At 40.5% G+C, this 24007-nt stretch overlaps 1 protein-coding gene across 3 annotated transcripts in view; it reads right to left on the reverse strand.

The window, feature by feature from the left end:
- Window positions 1-21876, reverse strand: part of LOC146972750 (NACHT, LRR and PYD domains-containing protein 3-like) — a 74009-nt gene extending 52133 nt beyond the window's left edge. The window contains exons 1-6 of one of the 3 annotated variants that reach the window (XM_085803162.1): window positions 21734-21876; window positions 18218-18334; window positions 17098-17206; window positions 16857-16970; window positions 16509-16622; window positions 1758-1871 (exon numbers count right to left, since the gene is read on the reverse strand). In XM_085803162.1, the coding sequence (XP_085659288.1) occupies window positions 1758-1871; window positions 16509-16622; window positions 16857-16970; window positions 17098-17206; window positions 18218-18329 (563 nt within the window). In that variant the 5' untranslated portion in view covers window positions 18330-18334; window positions 21734-21876. Of the gene's footprint in view, window positions 1-1179; window positions 1403-1588; window positions 1650-1757; window positions 1872-3392; window positions 3460-3559; window positions 3677-5941; window positions 6145-16508; window positions 16623-16856; window positions 16971-17097; window positions 17207-18217; window positions 18335-21733 lie in introns of those variants that run through there. The other 2 variants (XM_085803159.1, XM_085803160.1) reach the window with 2 other exon arrangements.
- Window positions 21877-24007: the final 2131 nt, after the last annotated feature.

Raw genomic sequence — 24007 nt, forward strand, 5'->3', positions numbered from 1 at the left:
CACATTGGCAGCCACGCTTCCGTCAGTCTGCCCCAGGGCAACTGTGGCTACACACCAAGGTTATTACCGTTAACGAAAACGAACAAAATGATAAAAACTAGAATTGAAAAAACATTTTTGTGAACTGAAATAAATAAAAACTATAATTTTTTTTTAAAGCAGAAGTGAGTGATCCGGTCGTTTTCGCTAATGCTGCGTTCCAGGCCGGCTTTTGAAATCGGAAATTACAGCTTCAAGTCACAACTTACGACTTTGTAGCGTTCCAGGCAACCCACTCGTGTTTTTCCGACCTGTTTTACCTGTGAAAGTCACTATAACGGCCACTCGTAACTTCCGACCGGTGAACTCGTACCAGATCGAACTGGTACAACTTCACGGTCGGAAAAATACGAGTTTCCTTGAACGCACCATAACAGTCCTCGTCCCTACGTCACCACATTCACGGCGTCCCTTGGCTGCACACACAGCCCTGCATGCCGTTCTCTCTCCTCATTGGATAAAAACTGTAGGATACGATAAATGTTTTCTCCTCGGCTCAGAGCAGAGCAGAGTGACTGACAGACCCGTGTTTCAGACCAAACACTCTATAGAAGTGATTGCTGTCGGAAGATATAACTATTTAAGACTTATATTAACACAAATATATCACTCACTTCTGCTTTAAGTATATATTTTTGGGGCTTTTAATCCCTTTAATTGATAGCACAGTGGAGAGAGAGACAGGAAATGGGGAGGCAAAGAGGGGGAATGACATGCAGGAAAGGGCTGCCCGATGCGGGATTCGAACTGGGGCTGCCTGCAGTACAGTATATAGCCTCAACATTTGTTTTGTTTACAAAACTAACTAAAACATATTGAAATTATAGATAAAATTCGATTTTCTCTCGAGCAATTTTACATGAGCTGGCACTATACGGCACCCCACGGTCTGTCACTTCTCGTAACCAAACGTCTCTTAGAAAAGCCACTCTGCATCGTTTAGTTATGCTTGCAGTGGTCTATGGTTGAAATGGTGTGTGATGTTTATCATCATTATGATGATTAAAACCAGCCTCATACTGAACCAGTTCTTTTGCCACCAAAGAAATGTGCTATATAAATGCAAACCATTATTATTATTATTTCCTGGGAGAATATTTTAATATATAATATATAATATTAATATCTCTAATCTCTTACTTTGCTGGAGGAGGGAGACATACGCATCTTGTTTCATGGTCTTCAAAACATGCAGGACGATCTGTAGAAATCCTTCTTTGGCTCCAGTTTCTGACTGAATCAGTTCTTCATCGACCTCCTCCTCCTTTTCTTTACCTTCCTCACACTCTCCACTTGGACTGAGGACGTTCCAAACTCTCATCATGTTTGATTTCATGAATTCTGAAACTTTGTCCTCAAAATCCTGAAATAAAGAAATTTGAGTTGAATACTATTTTCCAGAGATATGATAAATGGAGAACTCAGCGATAAAAAACAGTCCTGCATCTTTGTCTTTGTCAGGTCTGCTGGCAGCAGCTATCTGTTATACAGAGTGCACATAGCAGGAGGCCAACCCCCCCACAGAGCTCCTTTCTTTAAATACACCCACCTTTTGGTTCAGGGTCTGACTTGATGCAGTCTGGTCACTGGAAGCTCCTGAGTGTGTCCATCTGTAAATACATGCGCAGACTGAAAACGCAGGAAGATCTCACACTGACAGTAATGATGTTTTACAGAAATATTTTATTTATTGTTGGAGGACACGTTGTCCTTCTCACCGTTCATCAGGAGGAACCTCTGCTCCACTGAACTTAAGAGGAAGCCTCATGGAGTGGTCGCTCTTCAGGGAGACTCCACTGGGACATGAAGACGCTGCTGCTGCTGGTTGGACTCTGTAACCAAGGACAAGACTAAACATGTCTCCTTCCATAATATTAACTAGCATTGGCTTATTTCAGACCAATAAACTACAGACCCACAACTGTTAACATACTGTAGCCTATATGGCATCAGATGGAAAACTTACTTTTTACTTTTACTTAGTCTTCTAGAATAAATGTGAGCACTGAAGCATCTGCTCCAGTCATACCTGGCTGATTGGAGCTTCTTAACCCTACTTTAGGGTTCAGTTTTCTAGAATAAAATCTCTCTCTCCATTGTTATTCCGATGATGTACACGTTTACAAGCCCTTAAATCTAAAAACAGTTAGGCTGTACAGGCATGGACTGTTTAAATGATGTAAAGTGGCTCAAAAATCACATATCCCCAGTCTTGGCCTCTCTCCACTGGCTCCTGGATTCTTTTATAAAATTAGTTTTTTCTGAGTTGACACATTTGCCTTTAACTTGTATGTTATTTGTTTATTTTTATTTTTTATTCTGGGCTTTTACACGTTTGGTTTTTACGTGAGGCGACATGAGAAAAAAACTGTAGACATTAAAACAAAAGGTGAGTCAAGTGTCACTTGCACATAGGGTGAATGATTAATTGCATCTGCAGTTATATTGTGATATGATAAAATGCTATTTTGTAACAAACAGGCTGCGATTACACTCTAGTTATGCATCATTCAAACAAGGTGGAGATGTCGGTTAAAGACAAGGCAACAAGGCAACACTGTTACATGTTGTTTAATGGCCTCAGGCTCGGCTGAATGTAGCACTACGTTGGCTGTGGAACTGTTCCAGATAAAAAACAAAGAGCATCAGGTTTGCTGCATGGCGTTGGGTATGCAGCGGGACCAGTAGAGCGTGTCCTTCCTCATTCATTTTGGTACGGTCGATATCTTCATCACTTGTTTCTACCTGTTGCTAGGAGACTCATTGCTCTTCCTCCCCCTCCCATCCTGTTGTGAGGTAAACGTCTCATTTCCTGTGCGCCAGGATGGGAAAGTCGCCGACTGACACGAAATTCAAAACAACAAATAATGAAAATCTCATCTATTAGTAGCTGGGGTATGGCGGACATTTAACTGACATGATATTTGTAATATTTTCATATTATGCAAAGCAGGGAGAGAAACTGGGGAATGACATTGTCTCAGTCAGAAGTTGAAGCAGTGATCACTGCTAAGGGAAAGATTAAATCCTCTTTAATCCTTTGGATTCCTCATATGATTCTTTTTTGCAGTTGCTTTTACTAAAAACACAAAGGCCTAATGTTGTCACAGTGTCAGCAGGAACTCTTAATTTTCACGTTGACTCCATAACTTTAAGGAGCCGTTAAGGAAGCTCTGTGAATATTTTAAATGAAAATCTACACATTTAACTTGGGTTCTGATGATTAATTATGATAACGTTTCAGTTTTGATCTCAGTTCCTTCTGTTCAACTTGACTTTATTGTGCATTTTAATAAAGAGATAAAAATCATGTTTTTATTATCATTATTAATATTTCTAACAGGTCTACTCACACATCTTGCAGGTCACTGCTGACCAGATCAGACGTTCTTCCTCCATCTGCTCTCTTGTCTTTTTTACCTTTAATGAAAACAGAAAAACTCAGTTTTTATTTTGGACTTTTATCAGTGAAAGATCAAATGAACACAGCTGTAAAAACCAAAGAGCATGTTTTTTGTACCTGATCTCTTGTCTCCATCACTTTCTGTCTTCCTTTTTCTCTGAGCGTCTCCACCTGGTTTCCCATCTCCTCCCTCCTCCAGGTCGAGGTCTGATTGATGCAGTTTCTCCATTTCACCTGTAGAGAAGAAAGAAAACACAGGTCCAGTTAATGTCTCTGTGCAAATTTTACAGGCCTCCTTTAGGATGACACCAGAATTAAATAAAAATACATATAAAAGGCTCTGATCTGATACTGGATGGATGGATTTAATGTTAACCAGCTGATTGGGGTGACCACCCACTGTTTTTGGACGCCTGCCCCAATTCTTTGGCATAAATATAAATATTGTGTGTGTTTTTGTTTGTTTTGGTCAACAGAGGGGGGTGTAATATGCTACAGAATATCTTTAACCTATTATCAAATTATGTGGAAAAAACAAAGCTCTGTTATCCCACTATAAAAAATAATATAAAGCAATGAGAATCTGTCTGCTATTTATCACAGGAAGCCAAACATACGGTAAACGTGTGTAGGAGTAAAAAGCGGAGCAAAAGAGTGAGGAATTCATTAGAATTAATCATGAAAACAAAGAGAAGGTAGGTTTTGTTTTATGAATGTAAATTTGCTCGTGTTTGTTGGGAAGATCACCATTACTTTATTGTGCAATCATGTAGGCATTTAATTATTTATTTTAAAGTAGCCTACTTTTTTGTCTTTCATCTAGTTACAATAGAAAGTTGGAAGTGAAAATAAAAGCCTAGACTGGTTCAGCCAGTTCAGCGAGATTTAAAGCTCAGAGAGAAAGAGTGAACCAGTGTTTTCAGTCCGCAGTGTAGGCCTATTAGTAAAGTGATATAAACTTACTCCATAGCTCATAAAACGTTGGACTAAACTGAGAGATAGTGGGTTTTTGTTTGTTTTTAACTCATTCTTACAAGTTAGAAACCAAAGGAAGTCGGTTCAAATGGCAGCTATGAATCAACAGAGTATTTAATTTCTTTTAAGGAGCTGAACCGTCTTTGTTTCTTGTTGTTTTCCTTATCTACAAATCCTGTGATAAACTTCAACAGTAACTCACCGTTTAATGGGTGGAGACGCTGTGTGTCAACACAACACAAAGTCCACAGACTCAAAGTCATGTGATGCAGTTAAAGGTCCAGGAAGTTTCGTTTTTGAGACATTTAAACCGGTACAGACCTGTCATTCATTAACAGTAACTTACCGTTTAACGGCTGGAGTCGCTCTCGGTGTGTCTCACTTGGTTAGAGGCTCATTCAGCTGCAGCTCTGTCTGCTTCATTCAGGCTCTTTACACTCTCTGTGACGATGTCTGAGGAAATTTAAATAGGCTACAACAATCGGTTGTGTCCTTCCGTCACCGTGATCGTTACCTTGAATTTGAAAGCACTCCACCCCCACCCGGATCAACTATCCCCGCCCTCTATCAGGTGCACGGTCAGGTGTTCACCGGTCCCACAGTGTTTCCACCAACAGGGAATGTTTCTCTCTGATCACAGCGCCTCTGGTTTGTATGGAAGCACATTAGTGTCAATATGATGATGATGATGATGATGAAAAAGAAGAACTTGACCTGGATTGAAAAAAAGAAAAGTAATTAAAGAGATTAAAGTCATAGGCCTACTTGTGTTAGCCTACAAAAACGTAATAATTGGGAAAGTCACAATTATCTCAAATTTTTTTTTTTAAAAAGTGGTAACAGCTAAAATTTCATAGGCTAATAATGAGAAAAAAAGACACAATTTAAAGTCACAATTATCAAATCATAGAAGAAGAAGTCATGGTGTAACAAAATGTAGGCTATAATTATGATTATAAGATAATTGATTATGAAGATAAAAGCTATCCCAAAAGCTTGTGGAAAACAATGTTCTTTGTATCTCATAATTTAATATAAAGAATAAAAATAGTTAGACAAGTGTGGAAAGTACCTACACAGCAGAAAGACAGAGGCATCTTTGGCAAGGCAAGGCATCTTTATTTATATAGCGCATTTCATACCAAGGCAACTCAATGTGCTTTACATAAAGACAAAACATTAAAAAGTAGGAAGTAGGAGAAGAAAAAGTAAAGTATCATGTTTAATGTGTTATCATGTGATCAGTCCAGTTTATTACAGTGACAGAAACTATCATCAAACACATTAAATTGAGCCCTTTTTATACTACAGTAGTCTATATTAAAAACTTGGATGTTGTATCGGTAAACTAACGTACAGTATATGAACTAACTTCTACAAAGGCTGCGAGTTGAAAAACCGAAATAAGTTGGTTCAAAATGACGACGATGACTCAACAGAATGTTTAATTTCTTATATCGACCTGAACCATCTTTGTTGTTGTTTTACCTCAGAAGTCTTTAAATAACCTTCACAGTAACTCACCGTTTAACGGGTGGAGACGTTGTCGGTGTCCCTCCGCTGCATTTCACCGATACGACAGAAAGTCTAGAGACTTTACAGAGTCTACAGAGATAAAGATCATAAAGTTATATGAGGTCAGTGACCTGACCAACCCCGTGGTTCTGAGGGAAGGACGACCATGACGGAGCGCCAGGTCCTGTTAGTCAGAGACTGAGCTGCAGCTTCATCCAGGTTTAAAAACACAACCTCTGTCTGAGTGAATTAAAATGATTTAATCTGTGAATTTGACAGCACTCCACCCACAAACCCGGATCCTCTATGACCCCGCCCTCGGTCAGGTGTTCACCGGTCACAGTGTGTCCACACAGATAATAAACAGGGAGGGAGTGTTTCTCTGATTACAGTCGTGTCGGGCAGTGAACTCCACTGTTGTTTAGTAGGAAAGCACTGCCAATGAAAGAAAAGAAGAAGAAAAAAAGATGTTTTTACTATTGTCTCAGCACTTAAAGCAGAAGAAAGCGGAATATTTGTGTTAATATAAGTCTTAAATAGTTGTATCTTCCAACAGCAATCACTTCTATAGAGTGTTTGGTCTGAAACACGGGTCTGTCAGTCACTCTGCTCTGCTCTGAGCCCAGGAGAAAACTTTCCTTGTATCCTACAACCTTTATCCAATGAGGAGAGAGAACGGCATAAAGGGGCAGTCCTCTCTGTGTGTGCAGCCAAGGGATGCGCCTGAATGTGGTGACGTAGGGACGAGGGCGGGGACTGCTAACTCCATCTGCTGACAAGAAGTTAGCCAAAACCACCGGATCGCTTACTTCTGCTTTAAATCTCCTCCTTTAGCTGTTTTCTTTAATGTACTTTTTTTTACCTGTGTCTTTTTTTATCTTCTGCTGATTTTAACGTGTCTGATTTTTCTCTTAGTCTTTTGTTTATTTTGGTTTCAGGTTTTCTGTAGCACTTTGAGATGACTTTATGAAAAGTGCTTTACAAATAAAAATGTAGGCTATTATTATTAAGAAAAACTTGAACTTCTATCATGAGATTAAGGTCCTACTTGTTTGACAAAAACTTAAAAAGTAATAACTGTGTGATGAAAATTCCACAATTAGCAAACATTTCACAAAAACCATAATCAAAAGTCACAATTATCGAATCGTAATGATCAAATAATGGTGTAATTATGTGTGAAAAAGACAAAATTATGAGAATTAAAGACATCATTAAGAGACAAAGTTGTGTATGAACCTGGTTCATACACATCTCTACACAGTTTTAGTGCAGAAGGTTTAATTACGAGAAGTTGTAAGACCTCAGGGCTCAATGGCGACCTCTGCTGGTCAAAATGCGGTACTGCAGAAGGTTTCACAACTGAATTGATAGGTTTTGTAGTGACAGTCAGACGATGGACTGCATAGATAATAAAGACAATATATATATTTAATCATTGGCAGGTTATATTTTATACATTTAATGTTTTGAATATGGGAGTTTCATGATCATTGTTTGTTTCTATTTTCATTGATTGATCTGAACTCTAACACATAATCAATGAGCCAAACCAGGAAAAAGGAAAAAATATGACAAGATGTGATAAAAAGAGCTGTGTCCTGACCAGCTTAGTGTAGGTGGCTACTATGATCCTGCACTGATTTTGAGACATCAGGTCGTATGATCTGGAAGCTATTGAGCTAAAATGCTAATATTTATATTGAAAATGTTATTTAAAATATGACAACAATGTACACAACCTGTGTCTCTCACCACCTTCTGACCATCTCTTATACACACTGACACAAACTTTACAAAGATAACGAAATGAAGGATGATGTGTCGTGAAGCATCACTGAACAGCTCGTCTGTCAGGACAGTGATCGGATACTGAGTTGTTTTGGGTGTAGTAGAGTTGGTAACAAGACAACAGTGGCCCAGCAGGTGTTGAATACAACAGAGATATTCAACGAGTAGTTGTGTTGTACGGTTTAAGACACAATGTGGAGGTGAAGACCCATCTGATGTAAAGCGAAACTTTGGTTTATAATTGTTGTATCTATCTTATTTTCGCATGGCTGCACGTGTGAGTGATTTTGATGCAAAAATATTTTCGCTATTCGAATATTTTGCAATTTCATGTTGTATATCTGTCATGTCCCTGGTGTGTACTGTAAGCGCCTTGGGGAAAGAAAAAAAAAAAAAACGACAAGACTTGAAAAAATACAACATTGAATTCTGCAGTGCTGTTAGTTTATTGTTACAATCAAGTTTAAATATATGAATCATCCATATTTCAGTCATTATTATGGACAATGAAAAGTGTCATTGGTTCATTGGTGATTAATTCCTGTGTCAACACTGTGAACTCCACCACAACCAGACATAATGTGAACAAAAACATCATTACAAATACAAAGTGAGACACTGTGAAAGACCAAAACTTCACTCTGAGCAGATGGAGCCACGCCCCCTCTGTGTGTGTATGTTAGTGTATGTTATGGTTCTATATCATTACACACTTAGCACTACTTGGCTCTACTCAATTCAACTCTCTTTGGTTTTGGTCATTTTTCATTACTGAGTACTTCATAATACCTCCTCTACGTGGGTGGGGTCGTCATAGCACATCACTCCGTCTAGCTCTCCTGGAGCCTCTCATCAGCCACCAAACAAGGAATGTCTGCACCTTGTCAGCGGACCACAATGTGGTTTTGCGCACAGCACCCATTAAACTTGCGTGAAAGAACAACAACAATTGCAGTAGAGATCATTGGGCACTGTTGCCAGTGTGTTTTTAAAAATCCTTTCCAGTGACAGTCAGGCCAATCAGTGGCCGGCAGTCGGTTGATGTCACATCATAGTATCAACCATACCAAAAAAGTACCAGGTACCAGGTACTATCCCTGATGGCAAAGCAAAAGAACTGAGTCGAGATAAGTAGTGTGAATGGAAAAGGGTCATTAGTCTCTTGTGTCTATGGATATTCCCATTCATCCAGGTCATAGTATCTCTGGGAAACAAATTGACTCAAAGGCAACTGGACTTTGTCTAGGAAGATGTTTCAGCTTTTATCCAAGAGGCTTGATCAGTTCGCAATGCATCGGTCTGACTGGTCCTAACTGATGACAAATACAATTCTAGTTGCCTTCAACTCAAGGTATCTGCTGACAGGAAGATCCTCTGAGCTAGTTCAGCTGACACAGTCTAATAGAGCAGCCAGGTATCCTAAACCCTGGGTACACAGGCTCAGTGAACTTATTGAAGAAGGTGTGGAGATGTGTCAGTGACCTTCCAGGAGAGACTCTGTAGAAGGACAGGATGCCAGCGTCCCAGTCCAGATACACCGCCACCCTGCGGCAACCCATGGAGGGAACTGGAATGACGTAGCTCTTTTCTTTGTGATATGTAGTGTACCTCTGATCAGAACAGTGCAGAGCCCAGGACTTCTTGTAGTATCCTATCAAACAGTCATTGGTGTCACCCTTACGACCGATGCTCTTGTAGGCCACTCCGATCCCGGCCCAGTTCCCTTCCCACTCCACCTCCCAGTAGCAGCGGCTGCTCAGGCCCTGCTGGGTCAGGACTTGGGGCCAGTAGTCAAACCTGTCAGGGTGGTCAGGATATGGCTGCTGCTCTATACCCTGGGTGACTTTTCGGTTCCCATCAGAGATAATGAGGAGTTTATGGGCGGTGTTCACATCCAGTGTGAGATCGCATGCATCTGAGGAAGCAGGAAGAAGGAATCAAATTAGAAATAACACAAGTCTAATATCATCCCACCACAAACCTGGAGTTATGTTTTCTGTCTCAAATCTGCCCATAAACAAGGCCGAAAACTTGTCAAGTCCCTCACTTTCTGTAGCTCGTTTATCAACCAATAGAAGTGCTCAGGCAGGACACTCAGGACAGCTGTGTCTGGTCTGAAGAACCACCCACTCTACTGACATCATTTGTCAAAGTTTCATTGTGAACTCAAACCCTAAAACACCAGTTGACTGAGATACCAGGTGTGAACTAGGCTACAGTGTTTCCCTGTGATCAGCACTGCCACTCTCACTGGTCATTATAGAATATCTTAACTTACATTTAGTCAGTCCATGTTTTAGCCAGCACTCTGCACTGTGGTCGACTCTGCAGGGAGAATATGAAACATGTCATGAAGATCTGGATCACAAGATACAGAAAGCTAGCCAGGCTGGCGCCGCCTACTGGTTCCGGCGAATCAGCGAGCAGATGTGGCGATGACGGGCGATGACGTTGAACTGAAGCGCCCAAACTTAAATACCGGTGTAGTTCCCAAGCTGCGGTAAACAGTTGACGAGATGGATGTCGGCGAAGCTATACGCTCTGTGCTTGAAACTATTCCGGATATTGAAACGACAACACTCGTCAATACACATGTTCTTCTTCTTCTTGTTGTTTTACGGCGGTTGGGATGTCAATAGCCTACACATGTTTTCAATATGCTCAAAAAGACTACAATGCTAAACCACCCGGCTTCCGGCGCATAGCATACGTCACCGCCAAGCAGCAGCGATTAGTCGAAGCAAACGGAAGCAACCGCCTCCCGGAAGCAAACGAATCTCTACGGCTCGTGTTCAGACGCTATATATGAATATATATTTGTAATGAAATAAGCGGCTGATGCATCAGGCTAACAGAAAGCATGGATAACCACCTCAAAGAGATACAGGGACAGAATGGGTGTCTTTATATATGTGGCAAGGTGAAGAGGGCCCAGGCGGGGATTGAACCCACACATCCCGGGTCATAGTCATGCGCGCTTGCCAGTCACCCAAAGGGACATCCCCTTGGCCAAGTAGCCAGGGCGCATGATCAACTGGAGGTTTAGTGACAGGACCCGTCAACTGTCACATATAGATATCTTTTTGCGCTTTTACTCCTTTGTGTTTGTTTATGGTCTTGATGTACTGTTTTGTTTATGTGTTCATGGCGCTTGGAGTCTCTGGTCTGTCCACGACGAATTTCTCCCAAGGGAGACAATAAAGACAAACTAACAAACGAACTAACTATTATGATAGGACAACGAGAGAGACAGGAAATCAGTGGAAGGGCAAGTCAGAAAGAATTTCCGGTATCATTGGAAATCCTTTCTGACTTGCCCTTCCACTGATTTCCAACTTGTGATGTTGCAGCCCACTGACTGTTTGTTTGGTTTTTTTACCCCAGTTTTGCTGATTCACATTGTCCCTCCTCCAGAGCTTCAGAGATGAGCTTCACTCCAGACTCTCCCAGGTGATTGTAGCTCAGGTCAATCTCTTTCAGATAGGAGGGGTTGGACTTTACTGCTGAGGCCAAGAAACCACAACCTCTCTCCGTAACACAGCAGAACGACAACCTGGTGAGAGGCAGAATCCAAATGAACCTCAAACAAAAACTGACAAAATGTTAAGAGGGAAAGTTGAGTGTGTCAGGACAGAGTCATGGTGAGGGACAACCACTGGTCCAGAGTAACATTACCTGAGTGTTTCCAGTTTACAGCACTCATTTCCCAGTCCGATGCTGAGTCGCTGCACTCCCTCATCTCCGATGTCATTATTGCTCAGGTCCAGCTCCTGAAGCTGTGATGAGGAACAGCTGAGGACTGAAGCCAGCTGTTCACAGCATCTCTGGGTGAGACCACATCTGTTAAGACTGAATGAACAGAGAAGTCATTAGGATAAATCCTACAGGGACCATGTATCGAATTTTCCCCCCTTTCAACTGACATCAGTGGGAGTACCCACCCAGGCTTTTTCTAGGCCCTGGAAAACGTGGGGAGGAAGACAGAGCTAATATTGATGTTGTGTAAACACCAATGGCAATGAAACCCATTTCTGTGGTTAGGTATAAGTAGGTTTTTTGATCAATGGAAAAGGGGCTTAAGTTTGGTACAAACAATCCAGGAGTCGTTAAGTTATTTACTTCAGAGGAGAAGGGTTGGCAAAAAAACATAATCTACTGATGCTTAACTACCAGTAAGAAAATATTAGGAACTACTGTTGCTCACGTGAGTGTCTTCAGTCTGCAGTGTAGACTCTGGAGTCCCGGGCAGAGCAGCTCAACTCCAGAGTCTTGTAAATTATTGTCACTTAAGTCTAAATCACACAGCTCTGATGCTGAGCTGAGAGAGGAGGACAGCGCCTGGCAGCAGGTTGCGCTGAGTCCACAGTCATTCAACCTGATGGACAATGACAAGAAACTTTAAGTAAGTATAACATGGAGTCATCTGCAACACTGAGTTTGAAAGGTGTGTGCTTAAGGTTTAACAAACACTCATATGATATGTTATGGGGAGATTTGCAGAGACACTTGCTTTGCTGATTTGGATGCTTCGAGGACTGGGAGGAGCATCTGAAGACCTTCTTCATTCCTGGAGTACTTCTTCAGTTCAAACAGCTCTAGATTCTCCTGAGAGGTCAGCAACACAAAGACCAGAGCTGCCCACTGAGTTGAAGAGAATTCATCGGTACCAGAGTCTCGACCTGAGTCCAAGTACTTCTGGATCTCCTCCACCAGAGAGTCATCGTTCAACTCGCTCAGACAGTGAAAGAGATTTATACATCTGTCAGGGTGAGGACTCTGCTGGATTCTGTCTTTGATGTACTTGATGGTTTCCTCGCGACTTTGACAGTCACAGGTTTGGACCTGTATCTTCAGGCCTCTGAGCAGATCCTGACTGGAGTCCAGAGAGAGTCCGAGGAGGAAACGCAGGAAGAGATCCAGGTGACCATTGTTGCTTTCTAAAGCACTGTCCACTGCTGCTTTGTGTACGTCGGACACAGACTTTGCTTTGGGTGATTCTCCAGATTCCTTGATCATCAGGTTGACCCCACTGACCTTGTACGTTACATGAACAAACAGGGCTGCAAGGAACTCTTGGACAGACAGATGGACAAAGCAGAAGACTTGATGCTGCAACCAGGACTCTTCCTTGAAGACCTGAGTGCAGACCCCTGAGTAGATAGATGCCTCTTTGACATCAATCCCACACTCTCCAAGATTATCCTCATAGAAGATCAGGTTGCCTTTCTGCAACTGCTCGAAGGCCAACTTCCCAAGGGACATAATCATCTTGTAAGTGTGTTGAGGGTCCAGTACTTGCTCTTTGCAGTACTTGGCTTGCATCTGTGTTGTCTGGTGTGCCAGGAAGTGGATGTACATCTGAGTCAGTGTCTTTGGCATCTTCCTTTCTCCTGCACTGGCAAACATTTTTTTCAGGACAATGGAGGAAATCCAGCAAAACACAGGCACATGGCACATGATGTGGAGACTTCTTGTTGACTTGATGTGAGCGACTACTCTTTTGGCCAAGTTTTCATCATCAATTTTCTTGTGGAAGTACTGCTCCTTCTGTTGGTCACTGAAGCCTCGTATCTCAGTCACCCGGTCAACATACTGTGGAGGGATGCGGCCGGCTGCAGCCGGTCGGGTGGTGATCCACACACTGGCTTTTGGTAGCAGATTACCTGCAATGAGGTTTGTTAGTAGAACATCTACTGAGGCCACCTGTGTAGCATCACAACATCTCTTGTTTCCATTAAAATCCAGATCCAGTCTGCATTCATCAAGACCGTCCAGTACAAACAGGACTTTGTATATCTTCAGGTCTTTGAGTCCAGATTCTTTCAGATCTGGAGTGACAACATACAGAAGCTCCATCAGGCTTGTCTCCTTATCTCTGAGTAAATTCAGCTCCCTGAAAGGAAGTGAAAACAGGAGCTGGATGTCCTGATTGGCCTTGTCCTCGGACCAGTCCAGCATGAACTTCTGCACTAGGACAGTTTTACCAATTCCTGCGATCCCCTGGGTGAGAACTGTTCTGACTGGTTTGCCGTGTTTGCTTAAGGGCTTTAAGATTTCGTAACACTTGATTGGTGTTTCTTCTGACCTCGGTCGGCTGACGGCCTTCTCAGTTTGTCTCACTTCATGTTCACTATTGACTTCTCTGATGCCTCCATCAAGTTGGTAGAGTTCTGTGTACATCTTACTGAAGGGTATGACATTTCCCTGTTGTCTAATCCCTTCCGACATGTACTTATATTTCCTTCCAATAGAGGATTTAATTTTCCGCCGATACACAGTGAGTTTCCCATAAAACCCTAATGGAAGAAAGATTCATCATTAGCCAACTTCAAATGGTAGGGCTAGACATTCAGTATCAGAAAGGTCTTGAGATCAGATTGACCAAATGTGATGTACAAGTTTTTTAACCCTATATGACCTTTTGTATCAAATTTGATACATGGGTTTTTGAGACCTCTATATCCTCACTGTGATTTTTTTCCCCTTGAAAAACCTAATGTATACAATCAGATACATGTAATGGTCAGATAATCCACCAGGGTGAAGTAATTAATACACCAGGGGGTCTTCACTTGGGACATCCAAAATGGCCACCGTCAATCAGTGACCCACATGTGTTTTATCGTGGATATTTTTGGCTATTTTGAAAACATTATGGTAAGAAAAACTTTTTTTTTTTTACTGAAACTTGAATAGGAACAGTTACTGCATTGATGTAATGTAAAATCATTTAATATTTAATAACTTATTTTATAGTAAAACCGTGTTGAAAATGTGTGTATCAAATTTGATACAGCAGGTTTAAAAGGTAATTTTTTTTGCAAATCTGTCAATAGTAATTTTATTGCATTTCATACATTATGCATTCCATAAAGCAACATACAGTCTTCTTATTATTTAAAGTTACTGTCCCAGGTGGCTATAGCCTATTTAAGATTTTTTCATCAAATTGCACAACTAAACACCCACCCCCTCTGTCCAAGACCATTGCTAAGTAAAACAAACCGTTGCTAGCCGCTCTGATAAGAGTAGCACACAGCTATGCATGATATTTACCTTATGTTTCATTTTTACCTTCATTAAACAGCTTGGGACTAATTGTAACTTGCCTTTCACACTACTGCTGAAAACCAAACCTGCATGATCAGAGCCTCAGAGCCAGTGGTTCCGAGACTCTGATCATGCAGGCTTGGTTTTCAGCAGCAGTGTGCAAGACAGAGAGCCTCCACTCTCCCTGTAACAAGTTACAAGTCACTTATCTTACATCACAATTAGTCCCAAGCTATTATTATTATTATAAAATTATTTAGCAACGGTCTTGGACAGAGGGGTGGGTGTTTATCAGGTGTCCAATTCAGGAAAATCAGTCAATCAATGAATAAATGCAGCCTTGGATGGTAACTTTAAACTAATTTAAGGTTTAAATGACATGATTAGGTATATTTAGAGTAGAAATGTATAACCTCAAAGGTCAAAGGTCAAAGGTCTCTTTATTGTCATACAACACATGTTAAAAACATGGGATGAACGAAATGCGATGCCCTGGTCCCGTGTCAGCCCACTAAGATAAATAAAAATAAATAAGTACAATAAATAAAAACTGTAATTAAAAAAAACTAACCTATATTGTATTTTCAGTCTGCTGTATCATGATTGAATATTGGGTTAATGTTATAAATAAATAAATAAGTAAGTAAAAGCGTGATGAAAATTAATTTTGTACGTTTACTTAACGCTTCCAAGGTTTCATTGGTGGATTTTTTATTGCTGCCTGAAGAAAAAGTTATTTTCTATGTTTAATGTTTTGAAGTTTAATGAATTACAACACATTAGTTGTATATGTTTTTATTTGTTCAAAAAAGAAAAAACGGACCATTAAGACCTGGTGTATCAAATTTGATACAAATTAAAAATCATATATGAAAATAGATTTTTTTAATAATTTTTTTTTTTGTCATAAGGTCCAATAAAGACTCCATTTTCAAAGAATTAGAATTTTCTGGCAATTATTTCATGGTTCAGGCTTTACAGGGTTAAAGTACATTGCTGACTTCATGTTAGTTTTATCACTGCATATTTTTTGTAAGTCTCCTAAAGTTTGATGTGCCTACCAAATTTCATACATTTAGCAGAAACATATATTACTCTGAAATCACACACACATACACTTACTGGGAGGATATTTCAATATCAATATCTCCTATCTCTTACTTTGCTGGAGGAGGGAGACGTACGCATCTTGTTTCATGGTCTTCAACACATGCAGGACGATCTGCAGAAATCCTACTTTGGCTCCAGTTTTTGACTGAATCAGTTCTTCATCGACCTCCTCCTCCTTTTCTTTACGTTCCTCACTCTCTCCACTGGGACTGAGGACGTTCCAAACTCTCATCATGTTTGAGTTAATAAACTTGAAAATGTTGTCCTCAAAATCCTGAAATAAAGAAATTGAAGTTCAATAATACTTTCCATTTAAACGTTATATGGAGAACTCAGTGAAGAAATCAGTGCTGCATCTTTGTCTTTGTCAGGTCTGCTGGCAGCAGCTATCTGTTATACAGAGTGCACATAGCAGGAGGCCAACCCCCCCACAGAGCTCCTTTCTTTAAATACACCCACCTTTTGGTTCAGGGTCTGACTTGATGCAGTCTGGTCACTGGAAGCTCCTGAGTGTGTCCATCTGTAAATACATGTGCAGACTGAAAACACAGGAAGATCTCACACTGACAGTGATGTTTTACAGAAATATTTTATTCAGTGTTGGAGGACACGTTGTCCTTCTCACCGTTCATCAGGAGGATCCTCTTCTCCACTGAAGAGCGGAGGATTGAACCTGGAGTTGTTGCTCTTCATTGAGACTCCACTGGGACATGAAGATGCTGCTGCTGCTGGTTGGACTCTGTAACCAAGGACAAGACTAAACATGTCTCCTCCCTGAATATTCACTTATATTAGAAGACATTTCAGACCTACTGTATAAACTACAGGCCGAAAACTGTTACTATGTTTATGAAGTAGATATAACACTGTTGACTACGTCGGTATAGAACGTTATTTATGCATGTTAGCATCCATTTGTGTAACGATTTTGATCTCTGTCTTCTAGCTCTGGAGGACATGTTGTCCTTCTCACCGTTCATCAGGAGGAACCTCTTCACCACTGAAGAGCGGAGGATTGAACCTGGAGTGGTCGCTCTTCATTGAGACTCCACTGAGACATGAAGATGCTGCTGCTGCTGGTTGGACTCTGTAACCAAGGACAAGACTAAACATGTCTCCTACCTTAATATTCACTTATATTAGAAGTAATTTCAGACCTATAAACTGCAGACTGAAAACTGTTTATGAAGTAGATAAGACTGTTGACTTCTCACCGTTCATCAGGAGGAACCTCTTCACCACTGAAGAGCGGAGGATTGAACCTGGAGTTGTCGCTCTTCAGGGAGACTCCACTGGGACATGAAGATGCTGCTGCTGGTGAAACTAGTTTGACAGTGAACATGTGAAGGACAGTAAATTATCTCAGACCGCCACCTAGTGACCAGTCATTGTTGGTGTAACGTCAGTTGAGAATCTATGTAACCTGCACCTGTGTACTTCTTCACCCCCAGTCCTGTTCACCTCTTAGTTAAGTTTAGTTTAGTTTATTATAACAGGACAGTGTACAATACCATTAGTCAATTGAAAAACAATGAAAAGATGGTTGTAGCAGATTTAGCCTCTGATTGGGCATGGCATCTGTGCTGCTCAGTTTCCCCTTTGTTTGGTGACCTTTCATGGTTTATACTGAGTAAGGTCTTACCCTTAATGCTGTTTTCTTAATTTCCATCATGGCAATTGTGTCACTGCTGTTTAGTAATGTCAGCCTCATATTTGATTGTTATTGGATTTGTTCCAACAAGTTGTTATCTTTGACGTTCCCTTAATAATTAACTCCCTTGGTAGTGGAATGAGGTATGTAGTCCTCAGTTGAGTATGAATCCTTTGGATGTTTCTGGGATTTATTTTGTCTCTTGACACAAGTTCATAAATAAATAAATTATTTGTTTCAATTTTCAGCAGTTACATTACATTTTTTTAATTAAACTGTGGTTAATTACACTTGCGAATTTTTATACTACCTGAAATCAGAATGCAAAATGTATTTTGTTTTGTGACCAACATTAATTGTGAAAGTGTAAATGAAATATTTGCTGTTGTATATTTACACTAACCCTTTTTTCTTTTATTCCCTGTATTTCCTTACTTATAGTTTTGACTGTGCCGGGCAAGTAATCAAATTTAAGCTCCTGTACAAAACTCTCTACCTTATTCTTTGGTGCCAAGGGTTTAGCTACAGAATGTTTTTGAAATGCGTACATAACACATTGGTGTATCAAAGTATAAAACAACTTATTAAAATAACAAGATCATGTTACGTTTAATTGGGCTTTTTTGTTGTTGAATCTGTAGCTTTCACTGTAAAAACCAAAGAACATGTTTTTTTTTTTGTACCTGGTCTCTTGTTACCACCACTTTCCATCTTCCTTTTTCTCTGAGCGTCTCCATCTGGTTTTCTGTCTCCTCCCTCCTTGAGGTCGACCTGTGATTGATGCAGTTTCTCCATTTTACCTGCAGAGAAGAAAGAAAACACTGGTTCAGTTCAAGATAATGTTGATGTTACAGGACTCCATTAACAAAGAAAGGAGGAAGACTGGAGGGGAAGCAGTGAAGGAGAGGAGGAAAAAGAAGTGGTTAACATGAGTCTGAGAAAACTAACATTTTTGATGCAACAATGAGATTATAAAGTTATAATTTGTTTGGGGGAAACCTCGTATTTCCACACTGATCAATAAATGACGCCATGTTGACATAATTTAGAGTTTTCTGTGGAAAAAATACAGGAGGGAGTTTAAGCAGAAGTAAGTGATATATTTGTGTTAATATAAATGGTCTTGGTCTTGTATTTATATAGCGCTTTACTATACCTGAACGATACCCAAAGCGCTTTACAGTACATCACATTCACCCATTCACACACACATTCACACACTGATGGCGGAAGCTGCCATGCAAGGCGCGAACCACGACCCATCAGGAGCAAGGTGGGTAAGGTGTCTTGCCCAAGGACACTACGGCAGCAACCGGGACAGAGCGGGGTTCGAACCGCCAACCCTCTGATCATTGGACGACCCGCTCTACCACCTGAGCCACTGCCGCCTTCTAAAATAGTTATATCTTCCGACAGCAATCACTTCTATAGAGTGTTTGGTCTGAAACACGGGTCTGTCAGTCACTCTGCTCTGCTCTGAGCCCAGGAGAAAACATTTATCGTATCCTACAGTTTTTATCCAATGAGGAGAGAGAACGGCATGCAGGGCTGTGTGTGCAGCCAAGGGACGCCGTGAATGTGGCGACGTAGGGACGAGGACTGTTATGGTGCGTTCAAGGCAACTTGTAACTCCTGTTTTTCCGACCTGTGAAGTCGTACCAGTTCGATCTGGTACGAGTTCACCGGTCGGAAGTTACGAGCAGGGGCGCCGGAAGTGGGGGTGCGGCAGGGGCTGCAGCACCCCCTGGTGGCGAAAGTTGAAAAATTGCGATGACAATAAAATGATAGATTATAAATATTTGTGGTTGCTGTTTCTGTTCCACAACATTGTAAGCCATACTTGAGATGAACCACTTTTTGTTAACAATTGTGTCCCCACCACAAAATTAACTTAACATTATCCTAATGAAGAATGACGAAAAAACGTTGATAAACTAGGCCTATAGGCAGCCGAAGCATACGGGCACGGAGCTTCTGCCGGAGCCAACTCGCAACAATATAGCTTTGATTAGGCTACAGTAGTTCTAAGACTCTATCTGTCATCTCCCCCTTTGGAGAAAGAGGAGTTTTCAAGCTGCACCGTGGGGAGGGGGGCGAGAGGGGTCTCTTGAGGGGGGCTGGTGGGGAGGGAGGAGGTCGATTGTACCGGATAAGACAGCATCCGATATGTCTGGGTGCAACAAAGTCACTGTTAACAAAATCAACATCTAATCTAATCTGTCCCTTCAAAATAAAGTTTGTAACGAGTGTTTGGAGCAGCTGCTGACAGATGTGCAGCTGACAGTGACAGTTTCCTCACCTGGGTCCTCCCTCCCTCACGTCTTAACGACGGGACAAAGTCTCTTGGACATATAAGCCTATATTCTGTGTTTTTCCTCTCTTTAACCGTCTCATTTCAGTTTTTGCCGGTTGGAAATCATCTGGTGCGCACCCGCTGTTTCTCTGGCGATTGCTCACTCACTCACTCTCGATGCGCATATGTTATAAAAAATAAAAATAAAAAGGAAAAAACACAGATGCGCAAATTGAAATGACCTGCTACTGTAGTGAATGTAGTCTAACAATTCAGTGACCACAGCTGATCACCAGCTTGTCGTGCCCCACCTGTCACGTCTGAACACAACTACGGGCTTCTTTTTTTTTTGCCGTGGTCCGGTGCAGAATTAATAAAAACAAATAATGCTCGTCAGTCCGACCGCATGGGGTCCAGGGTCTAGGCTTCAACACTGGTCGGACCTGGTCGGGTATTTGGAGCTAGAACCGGTCCACTAAAGACCAGAGTCTGTTTGAGAACGGCAGCCTACTGTCTGGGAGACGTTGTCAGGTGCGGTGTTACGGTGCGGCGGGGGGGGGTCGCCGCAACGTAAAAACCCCCCCCCGGCCCCCCCCCCCCCGCCGCACCCGCACCTCCTGGCGAAAACTACTTCCTGCGCGTCTGGTTACGAGTGGCCGTTATAGTGACTTTCACTGATAAAACAGGTCGGAGAAACACGAGTGGGTTGCCTGGAACGCTACAAAGTTGTGACTGGAAGCTGTAATTTACGATTTCAAAAGCCTGCCTGGAACGCAGCATTAGCGAAAACGCTTACTTCTGCTTTAAAGCAGCTTTAGAAACAGAAAGTGTTTTATTATCAGTGGTTCTTTTATTACTCTGTGCACTGAACAGCCTGAACTCTGCTTCTGTGCCAAATGTAAATAAATGCATGATCAGAATCAGAGTTATTATCCAAAAATAGTGGAGAAAATAACATTGAGCTATTTAAACTGATCTAGTGTGAACAGGTGTGTGTTTGTAAGTAAGTTTTCCCTTTGAACACAGATGCATTAGAATATACTAAGCTCCTTTGTGTTTGTATTGATTAATCCAGACATTTCAATGTGTAACCAAGTTTATAATTTGATCATCAATGGACCTTGAACTAAAGACAATTGTCTCCTTCAACTGCCTCAAATGAACATTTTACTAACAACCTACAGTGTAAACATGAAATTAAAGCTTCATTACACAACTGCACTGAAGAGTTTTGTTGAAGATATTGTTGATTATCTAAATGTGAACCTGAGGGAGGCGGTCTATATTTACAACAGGAGACTGAACAGAAGTAGAAAAACATGAGAGAGACAAAGGAAGGGATTCATTAAATTACAAGAAAATCAGATCTTGAATCAATGTTACACAATCATCAGTGTTATAATATGAAAGTGAAATTCTTGAAAACTTCAAATTTCACATTCTTTGCTGCTTGTCCTGTGTCTCATCTAGGTTGTATATGGACTTGTACAGAGTCATTTGTTTGTGTGAAACGTAAAGGTTAAATAAAGTTTTATTCTAAAATAATAAAAAGAGACTAGTGTGGAAAGTACCTACACAGCAGAAAAAGTAAAGTGCGTGTTGTGTTATCTTGTGTTATCATGTGACCAGTCCTGTTTATTACAAAGACAGAAACTGTCATCAAACACGTTAAATTGAGCCCTTTTTAGTCTCTATATTAAAAACTTGGATAATTTATCGATAAACTAACAGATAATTTGTTTTTAAACTAACTTCTAAACAGGCTGCAAGTTGGAAAAAACCAAAATAAGTCGGTTCAATTTGGCAACGATGACTCAACAGAATATTTCATTTCTTATATCGACCTGAACCATCTTTGTTGTTGTTTTACCTCAGAAGTCTTTAAATAACATTCACAGTAACTCACCGTTTAACAGGTGGAGACGTTGTCGGTGTCCCTCCGCTGCATTTCACCGATACGACAGAAAGTCTAGAGACTTTACAGACTCTACAGAGATAAAGATCATAAAGTTATATGAGGTCAGTGACCTGGTATAGCTCTGTAGTTTTCGAGGGGAGGACGACCATCACAGCTGCAGCTTCATTCAGGCTGTTTTAAAAACACAACCTCTGTCTGAGTGAATTAAAATGATTTAATCTGTGAATTTGACAGCACCCCACCCACAAACCCGGATCCTCTATGACCCCGCCCTCGGTCAGGTGTTCACCGGTCACAGTGTGTCCACATAAAGATAATAAACAGGGAGGGAGTGTTTCTCTCTGATTACAGCCATGTCGGGCAGTGAACTCCACTGTTGTTTAGTAGGAAAGCACCTTTCTGCCAATGAAAGAAAGCAAGAAGAAAAGAAGATGTTTTTACTATTGTCTCAGCACTTAAATCTCCTCCTTTAGCTGTTTTCTTTAATGTACTTTATTACCTGTGTCTTTTTAATCTTCTGCTGATTTTAACGTGTCTGATTTTTCTCTTAGTCTTTTGTTTATTTTGGTTTCAGGTTTTCTGTAGCACTTTGAGATGACTTTATGAAAAGTGCTTTCCAAATAAAATGTAGGCTATTATTATTAAGAAAAAGTTGAACTTCTATCATGAGATTAAAGTCCTACTTGTGTGACAAAAACTTAAAAAGTAATAACTGTGTGATGAAAATTTCACAATTAGCAAACATTTCACCAAAAACCACAATCAAAAGTCACAATTATCGAATCGTAATGATCAAATAATGGTGTAATTATGTGAGAAAAAGGTGAAATTATGAGAGATAAAGACATCACTAAGAGACAAAGTTGTGTATGAACCTGTTAATGGTTAATACCAGAGTCGTTCTACACATCTCTTCACAGTTTTAATTACCGGAAGTTGCAGCTCGACGGCGACCTCTGCTGGTCAAAATGCGGTACTGCAGAATGTTTCACAGCAGTGACAGACGATGGACCTCATACTACATTATAAAGACAATATATATTTAATCATTGACAGGTTATATTTTATACATTTTATGTTTTGATTATGTGAGTTTCATGATCATTGTTTGTTTCTATTTTCATTGATTGATCTGAACTCTCACACGTCATCAATGAGCCAAACCAGTTGGTTGGTGTCATGTAATCAGTTCCATGTGACAGTTGGATATAATCAGATATTACATTTTATTTTATACATCACCAATAGAGTTTATTCTACCAGTCTCACTCAAATAAATTAGGCTAATCATTAATATTTTTTAGTCATTATTAAGGACGATGAAAAGTATCATTGGTTCAATTTTTTTTTTAAATAACTGAGATTAAATAGTCAAAATTACCTAATTAAAAAAGTGGACAAATAATAGTGTGACATAATTTATAATTATAAAACATAATTGTGAGATTTAAAAAAAAAAAAAAGGAAAAAAGTCACAATTCTGAGTCCAATCAGCAGTCATCAAATAATTATGTGACTAAATTTCACAAGAAGATAAAAAGTCAGATTCATTAAGTAAGTCGCAATTTTGTAACAAAATGATGTAGGTTAATGGAGATGCATATGAGATTTAAAAAAAAAAAGTCAAAATTATGACATAAAAAGTGTTTTAAAAGCCTTTCAAAAGAATGTGATAAAGATAAAACAACGGAGTTTATAGGCTACTGTATCTCATAATTTTGACGTTGTTTTTGTCTCCTCTGCTGGAGAACATGGTCTTTACAGCTGACTGGGAATCAGATCTAGTTTCAGTTTCCATTCTGCTGCAGCTTCTCCAGCTGCCTGGTTTCTATTCTGCTGCTGCACTCAGACCTGTCTGTGTTGCATCAGTTTTAACCTTTAGTCCTGGTTTCTTCACATTAGAGCAGCAACACCTTCAAATGATGACATGATGACATGATAACATTGATATGATAACATTCATGATGTCAGGATGACTGATCCATCGGTAAATACTTAATAGCTATTTAAAGTCTGGTTTACAAAAAACAGCACAAAATCTATTCTGTTTTCTGCAAAGTGAATAAATGTTGAGTCCAGACTGACAGTGAAGAGCTGGAGCACCTGTCAGCTGATAAACTAAAATAAACACACACACACACACGCACACACACACACACACACACACACACACACACACACACACACACACACACACACACACACACACACACACACACACACACACACACACACACACACACCAGCCCCGCCCCCCCCTGT

This window comes from Trachurus japonicus, chromosome 16 (assembly GCF_045865225.1).
Source record: "Trachurus japonicus isolate A0001 chromosome 16, Traja_1.0".
Classification (NCBI taxonomy): Eukaryota; Metazoa; Chordata; class Actinopteri; order Carangiformes; family Carangidae; genus Trachurus; species Trachurus japonicus.